The 13,020-nt window shown below is 41.2% G+C and overlaps 1 protein-coding gene across 1 annotated transcript; it reads left to right on the top strand.

Annotated features, from left to right (window-relative positions):
• The first annotated feature begins 6,535 nt into the window (after positions 1 to 6,535).
• LOC118318121 lies at positions 6,536 to 12,019 on the top strand. The gene is made up of 9 exons (XM_047336805.1): positions 6,536 to 6,892; positions 6,995 to 7,593; positions 7,700 to 8,027; positions 8,230 to 9,034; positions 9,127 to 9,336; positions 9,455 to 9,750; positions 9,979 to 10,140; positions 10,234 to 10,404; positions 10,493 to 12,019. The coding sequence occupies exons 1-9, from the start codon at positions 6,674 to 6,676 to the stop codon at positions 11,597 to 11,599; spliced, it is 3,897 nt and encodes a 1,298-aa protein (XP_047192761.1). The 5' UTR covers positions 6,536 to 6,673; the 3' UTR covers positions 11,600 to 12,019.
• The last annotated feature ends 1,001 nt before the right edge of the window (positions 12,020 to 13,020 follow it).

The raw sequence follows: 13,020 nt of genomic DNA, 5'->3' as shown, positions 1-13,020 counted from the left end.
GATACAGTGGAGGGGCTGTGGGGGTACCTGGAGCAAACAACGCTCTTGGTGGTATGGGTGGTCTTTTATCCTCCGCTTCTGCTGTCGCAGACATCATCACCACGTTCCCGGTTTCCCATCCCGGTGCAGCGTTTCGTCATTGAAATACGACCTTTTTGACACAGTATCATAGCTTTGAACCTATTGTGTCAAAAACAGCGTTTTCCCATTGAAACTTGTTAGTTTTAACATAGTATCATAGCTTTGAACCTATTGTGTGAAAAATAGCAATTTCTCATTGAAATACGTCAGATTTGACAAAGTATCATAGTTTTGAACCTTTTCTGTCAAAACCAGCGTTTTCTCATTGGAATACGAAAGTTTTGACACAGTATCATAGTTTTGTGTCAATACCAGTGTTTTCTCAATGAAATACGACAGTTTTGACACAGTATCATAGTTTTGTGTCAATAACAGTGTTTTCTCATTGAAATACGAGCTTTTTGACACAGTATCAAAGCTTTGAATCTATTGTGTCAAAAACAGCGTTTTCCCATTGAAACTTGTCAGTTTTAACACAGTATCATAGCCTTGAACCTATTGTGTGAAAAATAGCGATTTCTCATTGAAATACGTCAGATTTGACACAGTATCATGGTTTTGAACCTATTGTGTCAAAAATAGCGTTTTCTCATTGATATACGACATTTTTGACAAAGTATCATAGTTTTGAACCTTTTCTGTCAAAACCAGCGTTTTCTCATTGAAATACGAACGTTTTGACACAGTATCATGGTTTTGTACCTATCCTCCGCTTCTGCTGTCGCAGACATCATCACCACGTTCCCGGTTTCCCATCCCGGTGCAGCGTTTCGTCATTGAAATACGACCTTTTTGACACAGTATCATAGCTTTGAACCTATTGTGTCAAAAACAGCGTTTTCCCATTGAAACTTGTTAGTTTTAACATAGTATCATAGCTTTGAACCTATTGTGTGAAAAATAGCAATTTCTCATTGAAATACGTCAGATTTGACACAGTATCATAGTTTTGAACCTTTTCTGTCAAAACCAGCGTTTCTCATTGGAATACGAAAGTTTTGACACAGTATCATAGTTTTGTGTCAATACCAGTGTTTTCTCATTGATATACGACATTTTGACAAAGTATCATAGTTTTGAACCTTTTCTGTCAAAACCAGCGTTTTCTCATCGAAATACGACAGTTTTGACACAGTATCATGGTTTTGTGTCAAAACCATTGTTTTCTCAATGAAATACGACAGTTTTGACACAGTATCATAGTTTTGTGTCAATAACAGTGTTTTCTCATTGAAATACGAGCTTTTTGACACAGTATCAAAGCTTTGAATCTATTGTGTCAAAAACAGCGTTTTCCCATTGAAACTTGTCAGTTTTAACACAGTATCATAGCCTTGAACCTATTGTGTGAAAATAGCGATTTCTCATTGAAATACGTCAGATTTGACACAGTATCATGGTTTTGAACCTATTGTGTCAAAAATAGCGTTTTCTCATTGATATACGACATTTTTGACAAAGTATCATAGTTTTGAACCTTTTCTGTCAAAACCAGCGTTTTCTCATTGAAATACGAACGTTTTGACACAGTATCATGGTTTTGTACCTATTGTGTCAAAACCAGCGTTTACTCAATGAAATACGACAGTTTTGACACAGTATCATAGTTTTGTGTCAATACCAGTGTTTTCTAATTGAAATACGACCTTTTTGACACAGTATCAAAGCTTTGAACCTATTGTGTCAAAAACAGCGTTTTCCCATTGAAACATGTCAGTTTTAAGACAGTATCATAGCTTTCAACCTATTGTGTGAAAAATGGCGTTTTCTCATTGAAATACGACCTTTTTGACACAGTATCATAGCTTTGAACCTATTGTGTTAAAAATAGCGTTTTCTCATTGATATACGACATTTTTGACACAGTATCATAGTTTGAACCTTTCTGTCAAACCAGCGTTTTCTCATTGGAATACGAAAGTTTTGACACAGTATCATAGTTTTGTGTCAATACCAGTGTTTTCTCATTGATTATACGACATTTTTGACAAAGGTATCATAGTTTTGAACCTTTTCTGTCAAAACCAGCGTTTTCTCATTGAAATACGACAGTTTTTGACACCAGTATCATGGTTTTGTGTCAAACCATGGTTTTCTCATGAAATACAACAGTTTTGACACAGTATCATAGTTTTGTGTCAATAACAGTGTTTTCTCATTGAAATACGAGCTTTTGACACAGTATCAATGCTTTGAATCTATGTGGTTCAAAAACAGCGTTTTCCCATTGAAACTTGTCAGTTTTAACACAGTATCATAGCCTTGAACCTATTGTGTGAAAAATAGCGATTTCTCATTGAAATACGTCAGATTTGACACAGTATCATGGTTTTGAACCTATTGTGTCAAAAATAGCGTTTTCTCATTGATATACGACATTTTTGACAAAGTATCATAGTTTTGAACCTTTTCTGTCAAAACCAGCGTTTTCTCATTGGAATACGAAAGTTTTGACACAGTATCATAGTTTTGTGTCAATACCAGTGTTTTCTAATTGATATACGACATGTTTGACAAAGTATCATAGTTTTGAACCTTTTCTGTCAAAACCAGCGTTTTCTCATTGAAATACGACAGTTTTGACACAGTATCATGGTTTTGTGTCAAAACCATTGTTTTCTCAATGAAATACGACAGTTTTGACACAGTATCATAGTTTTGTGTCAATAACAGTGTTTTCTCATTGAAATACGAGCTTTTTGACACAGTATCAAAGCTTTGAATCTATTGTGTCAAAAACAGCGTTTTCCCATTGAAACTTGTCAGTTTTAACACAGTATCATAGCCTTGAACCTATTGTGTGAAAAATAGCGATTTCTCATTGAAATACGTCAGATTTGACACAGTATCATGGTTTTGAACCTATTGTGTCAAAAATAGCGTTTTCTCATTGATATACGACATTTTTGACAAAGTATCATAGTTTTGAACCTTTTCTGTCAAAACCAGCGTTTTCTCATTGAAATACGAACGTTTTGACACAGTATCATGGTTTTGTACCTATTGTGTCAAAACCAGCGTTTACTCAATGAAATACGACAGTTTTGACACAGTATCATAGTTTTGTGTCAATACCAGTGTTTTCTAATTGAAATACGACCTTTTTGACACAGTATCAAAGCTTTGAACCTATTGTGTCAAAAACAGCGTTTTCCCATTGAAACATGTCAGTTTTAACACAGTATCATAGCTTTGAACCTATTGTGTGAAAAATGGCGTTTTCTCATTGATATACGACATTTTTGATAAAGTATCATAGTTTTGAACCTATTGTGTCAAAACCAGCATTGCCTCATTAAATACGACCTTTTTGACACAGTATCATAGCTTTGAACCTATTGTGTGAAAAATAGCGTTTTCTCATTGATATACGACATTTTTGACAAAGTATCATAGTTTTGAACCTTTTGTGTCAAAACCAGCGTTTTCTCATTGAAATACGACAGTTTTGACACAGTATCATAGTATTGTGTCAAATCCAGCGTTTTCTCATTGAAATACGACAGTTTTGACACAGTATCATAGTATTTTGTCAAATCCAGCGTTTTCTCATTGAAATACGTCAGATTTGACACAGTATCATGGTTTTGAACCTATTGTGTCAAAAACAGCGTTTTCTCATTGATATATGACATTTTTGACAAAGTATCTTAGTTTGAACCTTTTCTGTCAAAACCAGCGTTTTCTCATTGAAATACGACAGTTTTGACACAGTATCTTGGTTTTGTGTCAAAACCAGCATTGCCTCATTGAAATACGACAGTTTTGACACAGTATCATAGTTTTGTGTCAAATCCAGCGTTTTCTCATTGAAATACGACAGTTTTGACACAGTATCATAGTATTGTGTCAAAACCAGCGTTTTCTCATTGAAATACGTCAGTTTTGACACAGTATCATAGTTTTGAACCTCTTGTGTCAAAACTATCGTTTTCTCATTGAAATACGACAGTTTTGACACAGTATCATAGTATTTGTGTCAAAACCAGCGTTTTCTCATTGAAATACGACAGTTTTGACACAGTATCATAGTTTTGAACCTATTGTGTCAAAACCAGCGTTTCGTCATTGAAATACGACCTTTTTGACACAGTATCATAGCTTTGAACCTATTGTGTCAAAACCAGCGTTTTCTCATTGAAATACGACAGTTTTGACACAGTATCATAGTTTTGAACCTATTGTGTGAAAAATAGCGTTTTCTCATTGATATACGACATTTTTGACACAGTATCATAGTTTTGAACCTTTGTGTCAAAACCAGCGTTTTCTCATTGAAATACGACCGTTGTTGATACCCTTTCATTACCTCAACCTAACCAATCATTTCCATCGTGTCGTTGAAGTCTGTTACAATCAGGCATGATTTATAGACCTCGTGCCCGACGAGGGATAGTCTGTATAACCCTGTCGAATCACGTCTCGGCATTTTCCATCTTTCGACAGCCAATAACTGACGTCTATCTCCATCTTTCCGGAGCGGTCCAATCTCGGCTCGTTATCTCCATTTTTAGACAGCAAATCGCTGAGGTCTATCTCCATCTTTCCGATGCGGTCCAATCTCTCGGCTCGTTATCTCCATTTTTTAGACAGCAAATCGCTGAGTCTATCTCCATCTTTCGCCGCTGTTGAGCTACGTCACATGTTTTCGTCGGCCAATCGGCGTGTCCGCTCTCCATCTTCTGACAGCCAATCACCGTGGCCCCGCTACGGGAGTCACAGAAGCGCTCGAAATTCGAAGTTGTCGATTACCTCTTCGAATCCGGACGACACGACACTCGAATATCATCGAAAGGTAAGATGTCAGCGAAGTTGTTTCATTTTATCGGGTCGCGAGTGACGTAGCTAGCTAGAACGTATGTATTACACACAAAAAACGACTTTAACAGGGGTTTAAAACAAAAGTTTAAATACGTTGTGAATTACGAATTTTTAAATTCACCAATTTATCAATTCATTCATAACTGTAGTGGCCATTACAGTCTTTATCAGCGTCGGTTACAGTTTTGCAGTATTAAGATAAAAGTGACTGTCATTACTTGTTGTCACTGTAATTTTATAGATAAAATCTTGGCGAAAATGGCTCCTATACTGTCTGTGCCCATCCCCCCACCGCCGGAATCGGTTCCCTGTTATTTAAGAGGTTCAGTAAGATAGCTTTCCTCGTACTGCTATAAATCATTTTCTTTTCGTGGTTTTTATCAATTAATGATTGATTATAAAGTTTTCTAAACTTGTATGTTTTGTCATGGCATAATAACATATTATACATGGAGCACAAATGTGTCAAAATTACCCTAATTTACAAAAAAAATATTTTTTTTTATTGTCAGATGGCTTCAAAAGACAAAAAGCACAGGGCTATGGGTGATGAGGAGTGGATGTCACGCCTGCGACGGTTCGCTGCTGTTGGGGTCTGGCCCTCTGATGCAGGAAACAGGCCGGCGCCACGTCAGAAAAAGTGGCATGATCTGTATCTGAAGGTATACTTGAAGAAAGTGATATGTGTACAATAATTAAACTTAAAGCCATGCCATAATCCTGCAGCTCAGCTCACTGTCAAACAATATTACAGATTGAGAAATGCCCGATGCAGCGGAGGGGACAAATGTCTCTGTTTGGAGGGACACAGACATGCAGCTGTGGCTTCCATACAAAGAAGGTATCAGATGACATACAAAACATTATGATGTGTTGGTGTGTGTTGTATTCTGTATAGTAAAATTTCATGGTCATTTCTTGGAACCTGTAGCCCTCCAGCTCGGTACCTGCCTCTCCCTCAGCGACACCACAACCAAGACTCTCAACGCCACCAGTGTCAGGATCCTCCTCTTCAACACCTGGTCTGACAGTGCGTAAGCCCGCTTTGACTTTGGCATCGGTAAGTAATGCGGAAGCACTGATACTGATACTTATATTTGTAATGTATTTGAATATCTTAATTTTAAAAGGATCCACCTCGCGTTATTTTTTCTTCTCATCAGTTTACGAAACCGCGGTTCGGTGGGTCTCACGGGGCCAATTTAACGCCAAACCTCGATTTGGCTAGGAAGCATGTGAACAAGGTAATGTAAGGAGAGTGACAGCTTATGACACAGTGAACAAGGTCTCCTGTGGAGCTCAGCAAAGCAGGAGGCATGACGATCCTGGTTCCATCCCTTAAGGCCTTCCAGAAGGTACAGCTGGAAATTCAGGCCGTTGGCACTCGTTCCTTAAGACAGAAGCAGTATGAGAAATAACTATATGATGTTTTTTGTCACTGTTTACAACATAATAATAATAAATTATATTTGTTTCATACTAACCTGGAATGAACCTGTTGAGATGCAGGTGGAAGGACTCGAGCGATGTGGACCCTCTAGCACACCTGTCATGTGGCAGGACGATGCCCTCCTTGGTGGTGGTGCCAGTCTGAGCATACAGGAGTACACCTGGTTCATCCTGGATGCACTTAACGTGCCTCCTCTGGGTTTGCAAGATGTCCTGCATCCTCTCCTTGTTTTTTGCGTTTTCATTTGTTAAATATATGTTGAAATGATCTTGTTTTAATTACTGTAATAACTATTTTGGTAATAACATTTTTTTATTTATAATGTTGTTAACTGTGCTCTCATTCTCTCAGCCCACAAGTAGCGCTTCGTTGTCCTCGGCCGTGTCCAGCACTGTTTCATGCGCCACAGGGAGGAGGACCCCGTCACCTGGCCACAGTCCCAGGAGATACGTTCAGACTGTTTCCCCTCTGTCTCTTCCTCCTTCTCCTGTGTCTTCGATGGCCTCCACTTCCTCGGTTCCATCAGCCGCTACTAGAGTTGTGAGAAACACTTCAATTAACTTGTTGTCTTCACTCCCACTTTTATTAAACTGGAAACAATGATAATATTTAACCCTTTTTTAATTTTAATTTACAAATCAGGAAGTGTCAGCTACCACCTCCACTGGTTCCTCCTCTGCTCCTCTCCCCCCTGTGACCTCAGCACCTGCCGTTGCTTCTCCATCTATTGCTGGTCCCTCAACCCATCCTGCTCCTGACCCTCTTCCGTTGGCCGGAAATGTGGAGGCTGATGCTGGTTCAGCACCTGGCTGGCTCCCTGCTAAACTCCTGAAGACCATTCCTCTTCAAGATCAGAAATGGATTTCAGCAGCTTTGTGGAAGCACCAGCGGCTGCGCTCTGACCTCAAACTCTGGTATGATCCACCAGAGCCAGCATTGATTTATCACCAGATCCCCACTCCAGAGCGATTTTTCAATCACCGGCTTCTTGTGTGGATGCCATACCACCTTTGGAAGGTCAGGCTTACCTGTCCTGTGTGTGGTAAACATCTCACAGGCTATGGAGCCCACAAGAGAGCCCGCCAGGTTCTGGATATTGACAGGTATTACCTGTTGATAACAGAGACTCTCTGGTGCAGCGCAGTTGGTTGCAAAACCAGCTACATTTCCACCAGCAAAACCATTTTGGACCAGCTGGACTTGGCCCACAGGCTTGAGTTCCGAATAATCCTTACTCAAAGGTGAGCAACTGAGATTATTCATTTTATGTCTCTTTTTTTTTGTCATTGAAACACACTGCAAATGAGCTGATTTTATTGTTTGTCTCTTTCCCTTTGTTTAACGCAGATATGCTTGTGACATGCGTGTCATAAGATTTCTGAGAGAGAGGACCCTTGGTAACAGTTCCTCCCGCTTGGTCAAGCAGCTGAGGGAAAACCACAGCGAGGAGTGGCTTAAGCAACTCTGCCGGTACCTTGGTGCATGCTCGGACTTTGCTGCCCGGCCATGCCTGCTCCCTGTCCAGTTCCAGGAGCCGCCTGAGCCAGTAGCCATACCATCTCACAGGTGGATGCTGGCTGTTTATGGCAGAGACATCCTGAGCAGGCTTGAACACATCAAGGCCAGCATAACATCTACCTTTGGCAGTATCCTGAAAATGGACTCCACGAAAAAAGTACATATTTTTAACTGTGAATGCTGTAGTATTCTACAATGCAGTAGAATACACTGTACATTACAATTATTACATTAGAAGTACATTTGTGAAATATGAATTGAATGCTTTATTTAAAAACAAAGAAACATAGTACTATTATACAAGCATTACACATTTCCGATTTATTTAATCACCAACTGACCTTTATGTGTGATTACAGATCACTAAGAAGCTGTCGGGCCTTGCCAAGGGGACCGCCTTGTGGCTTACATCTGTGAGCAACGAGGTGGGCCAAATCCTCATCAGTGTCCTGACTGCTCAGGAGGGTCCCGCTCTGGACATTATGGTAGCTGACCTCATCCACAGGTACAGCAATGCTGGTGTGACCCCTCCTCAGCTACTTTATGTAGACTGTGACTGTTGTCTGGAGGGCAGAGGGCAGACTAAATTGCAGCAAAGATTTGGTGGATGGCCAGACCTGGTTGTGAAACTGGATATATACCATTTCATGCGGCGACTGGCATCGGGGTGTACAAAGGATGCACATCCTTTGTACCCCATCTTCATGGCAAAGCTGTCATGCTGCATTTTTGAGTGGGACAGTGAAGATGTTGCCTTGGTGCGGCGAGCAAAGAGGGAACAGTTGAAACGCGAAGGTGTCCCTGGCATCACTGAGAAAATGGTAGACCAGCACATTACCAAGGATGAACTGGCCCGGCACTGCAGAAGGCGGACAAGAGGAGAGCAGCAGACCATTGTTCTGATTGAGTGCCTCTTAAATGAGCTGATGGGGGAAAAGGGCAGAGACCTTCTTGGTGTCCCTCTCTTGGACCAGGAGAGAATGCAGCACATCTGGCAAACCCAGAGGAGGCACGTTAAGTGCATCCAGGATGAACCAGGTGTACTCCTGTATGCTCAGACTGGCACCACCACCAAAGAGGGCATCATCCTGCCAAATTACAGGTGTGCTAGAGGGTCCACATCGCTCGAGTCCTTCCACCTGCATCTCAACAGGTTCATTCCAGGTTAGTATGAAACAAATATAATTTATTATTATTATCTTGTAAACAGTGACAAAAAAACATATAGTTATTTCTCATACTGCTTCTGTCTTAAGGAACGAGTGCCAACGGCCTGAATTTCCAGCTGTACCTTCTGGAAGGCCTTAAGAGATGGAACCAGGACCGTCATGCCGCATCTCTGGCAGTCAAGCCTCCTGCTTTGCTGACCTACTCAGGAGACCTTGTTCAATGTGTCAACACACACAGTGTCAAGGTGCTTGGAAGGAAGCTCGTCCCCTCTTTTCAGCCACCGGCCGTTTACACTGGTGAGTTTGAGCTTTTCATAGTGATGAGGTTATTTTTCATATGCATAAAAAAGAATAAACTTTTTAATGCATTGTCTGAAAGCCAATTTTCCTATTTCTATTCTCTTGTCTGTCTCAGGGGAGCTAATAGGTATCGATTACCTGTACCGCCAGACAGGCCAGGCCCTGCAGGATGTACATCCTGACTCGGAGGAGACTGATCAGATGCTGGAGGATGTAGGCACTGAAGAAGAGTTGGAAGTTGAGAGCTTTGAGGATTCTGGTTTGAGCCTCAGCCTGGACCCCACCATTGAGCTGCTGGACTTGTCCTCTGGTCCATCACCCGACTCCACCAGCTCAGCCAGCCTTCCAACTCCCTCCTCTCTCCATCCTACTGCATCTTGTAGCGCTGCAGCAGCGACTGAGCAACATGTGGTAATTATTCTTGTCACATGTTTTTTGTCATATGATGTCAGTGAATTTACATTTAGCTCATGGTAATCTGACCTTAAAGTTTCATTGCAATCTTTATTTTTAATAACATTGCAATAACGAAAAAGTAACATAAATAAAGGGCAATGATTTCACATATATTCAATAAATGAATGAATAAATGCATAATCCAAACAGATAAACTCTGATTTAATGCCATTTTATTTCTAGATTGTTCACGAGCCCTCCGGCCCATCAGCCCTCCCTGCCGGCTCCAGACTTCCTGTAGTGCTCCCAACTACTACCAGATTCCAAGCTACTGTCCCTCCTGCTGCAACTGCTGGTCCTTCGGCATCACCTCCCATCACTCATGCTGCACCTCAACAACAGCTTGTAAGTGCTTTTGTATATAATGTGTCATAATCTCTTTTAATTTGTCGTATATTGTGATTTTTTATTTGTTTTCTAATCCTTTTTGTTTCCCAGCCTTTGGATGTTCCAAAAAGAATCAGGTCTGGCCTATCAGCTGTCACCACTGGCTCAGCTTCTGTTCGTCCTCTTCTCCCAACCACACTCGCAACCACTGTCCCTGCTGCTACAGCTACTGCTATGGCTGGATTACGAGCCATCACCCCAGCAGCACCTGAGCAGCAACAGGTGAGTCTATTATGTGACAATTTATACTATGCCACATGTGTTAGGGTTCTGTTATGTTTTTTTTCTCACTATAATGTACTCTTACTAGGCTGTGGATGAGCGTTGTGTCCCAGGGATGGAGCGTGTGGACTGCCTAGCCGAGTACTTGGTTGGGCTGAGGACTGAAACTGGCCAGACGCTCAACAACCAGCAGGCCAGCACTATCATAGCCCTGTGGCAGAACCTCCTGCCATATGATCAGCAGCGGGTGACATACGCTGCACGCCACCAGGTGCGTCTCACATCAGGTCGCTTCAGGTGTTCCAAAAAGAAACCTGAATTTACGCCTGGTGTAGAGAGTATGACCCGCTGTGTCTTAGGATCAACAGGATCCCCTGCTCAGTGGCCAGATTGTTGTCGTTTGGTAGAGTCCATCTTTGTCAAACTATGTAGCATATATAAGAGCCCCAAAAAACAGGGCAAATGTGCTCTGACTAGATGGACTCTGATTCTCAGGGACTACAGCAAAATCAGGCAGCTGGTCCTGGCTAACGGTGCAGTCATGCAGGGCACTACTCTGCAGTTGTTTGATGTTAATCAAACAACTCTCATTCAGTGGCACAATAAGCGACTGAAGAGGCAGGACAGTAACATTCTGCTGCAAGGGGTCAACTTGCCTCCTGCAATTCCAGTAGCTCGTGCCCCTCTCCCACCCGTACAGATACGCCCCGCTGTTGCACCCCTACAGCCAGGCCCTCAACATCAGTACCACTTGCCACCAAGTACAGCAGGACAGGCAGTGGTCAAGAGGAAGTCTGCTGCTCCAGCCCATCACCTCCATGCCCCGAAGGCTCTCTGCCCGAGATTGCCAGCCCCGAGGCAGTTGTTTCCTCAGCCAGCACCTCCGCCTACCTCTGCCCGCTTCCCTTTTGTCATCGACCCCAGCCCTGCTATTGGCCCAATTGTGTTTTTGGCCCCACAAGTACCTGCAGCCAAATCCATTGCCCCTCATGGCCCCCTTCCCACCCCATCACCTGCACGTAGGCCATACAATCGGACAACAGACAAAAATAAATGCAGTCAGTGCCACCAGCCCCGGAACAAAGACAATGGCCATGGTCAATATTATGGGTACATTTACTGTCCCCAAAATGCTAACATGTCCCTTGACCAGTGGATGGAAGAGATGAGGAGGAAGAGGGCACAAAAAAAATAAATCTGTTTCATTCTTTAAGTGTAAAAAGTTTTTAAATGATTGAAAAAAAGTTAGATTTTTATCATATTCCAAGTGACCTTCTAAAGTATGTAGAGTTTTCTTTTGACAGTTTTATATTTGTATTTATTTATTTTTTTTATTTTATTTATTCTATTTATTCTATTTATTTTATTTAAATATTTGATCTAATTTTGTTTGCTATAGTCACGTGTGAGTAGATATTTAAGTTTGTCTGTATGTAGCCTTTTAAAGTATGCAGAGTTTTATTTATGTTTCTCTTTCTTATTTGTATATTCCTTATATTTATTGTATATAGTGATTTCCTGAGTTTTTGGTTCATAAAAGTTAAATGTTTGTTGCATATGTGTGAGAGAGAATAGAGATTTATATTTCGTAATAAATTTGCACTTTATTTCGCCAGCAGTAGTTTTGACATTTATACAAAAATGATCTGTTCTGTTTTCAATACTTTGAGAAGGAGCTACGGATCCAAAGGTTGCCGGATCAAACCCCAGTGGTTACAAGCTTTTTTAACCCAACTCTTACCAAGGATTATGAACCTTTCAATTATCACTTAATAACTTATACAAGGACCTCAGCTTTTTGAGAATGCCAGAGAGCCACATTTCCCTTCTTTTTCTCTCTTTTTCTTCCTTTTTCTCTTCCCCCTCTCTTCCCCTTCTTTCCCCTTCTTTCCTCTTCTTCCCCCACCCACACAGACTATTGTTCCCCAGCTTTAGCTCAGTCGATAGAGCATCAGACTTTTAATCTGAGGGTCCAGGGTTCAAGTCCCTGTTCAGGTGGTAGGTTCCCCAATGCAATTCACTTTACAGTTTATTGTAAATTGATATCAACATGTTTATGCCCAAATGTTCTTGAGACTGCCTATTCAATCGTGTGACAATCTGAGGGTCCACAGTTCAAGTCCCTCTTCAGGCTGTGCACCCTTCATTGAGGAGATTGCATTGAGAGTTTCTACTGAGTACATACCCTAATATCTGAGGTTTCAGGGATCAAGTCCCTGTTCGCATTAGTAATTTTTACTCAGTAAATACCTTAATATTCAAGCAAAATTTTCTTGACGTTGCATACACGCTGAAATTGTTTTTCAGAACAGTTTAATACCATCGCATGTATCCACGTAGTGTGTCTAGAAGGACTGAAACTACAGGGAATGCACAGCATATAGAAATCCTTTACTTTGGCATTGTTCCACCACTTGCTTCCAACAGTAAAGGTGTTCCTTGTCATAGGTTCCCCAAGACTGGTCAACAATGATGAGGGATGAACATCTACAGTGTTGTTCTTCCACCTCTAGAGTCCAGCAGTATCAGCGTTTCTTGTCATAGATTCCCCAAGATTGGAAAACCATGATGGATTAACAGTTTTGCTATACTGAATACCAAGTTATGGCTACATTT

Source organism: Scophthalmus maximus, chromosome 13 (genome assembly GCF_022379125.1).
Source record: "Scophthalmus maximus strain ysfricsl-2021 chromosome 13, ASM2237912v1, whole genome shotgun sequence".
Lineage (NCBI taxonomy): Eukaryota > Metazoa > Chordata > Actinopteri > Pleuronectiformes > Scophthalmidae > Scophthalmus > Scophthalmus maximus.
The sequence above is the reverse complement of the archived record's forward strand: the minus strand, read 5'-3'. Positions and strand labels throughout refer to the sequence as shown.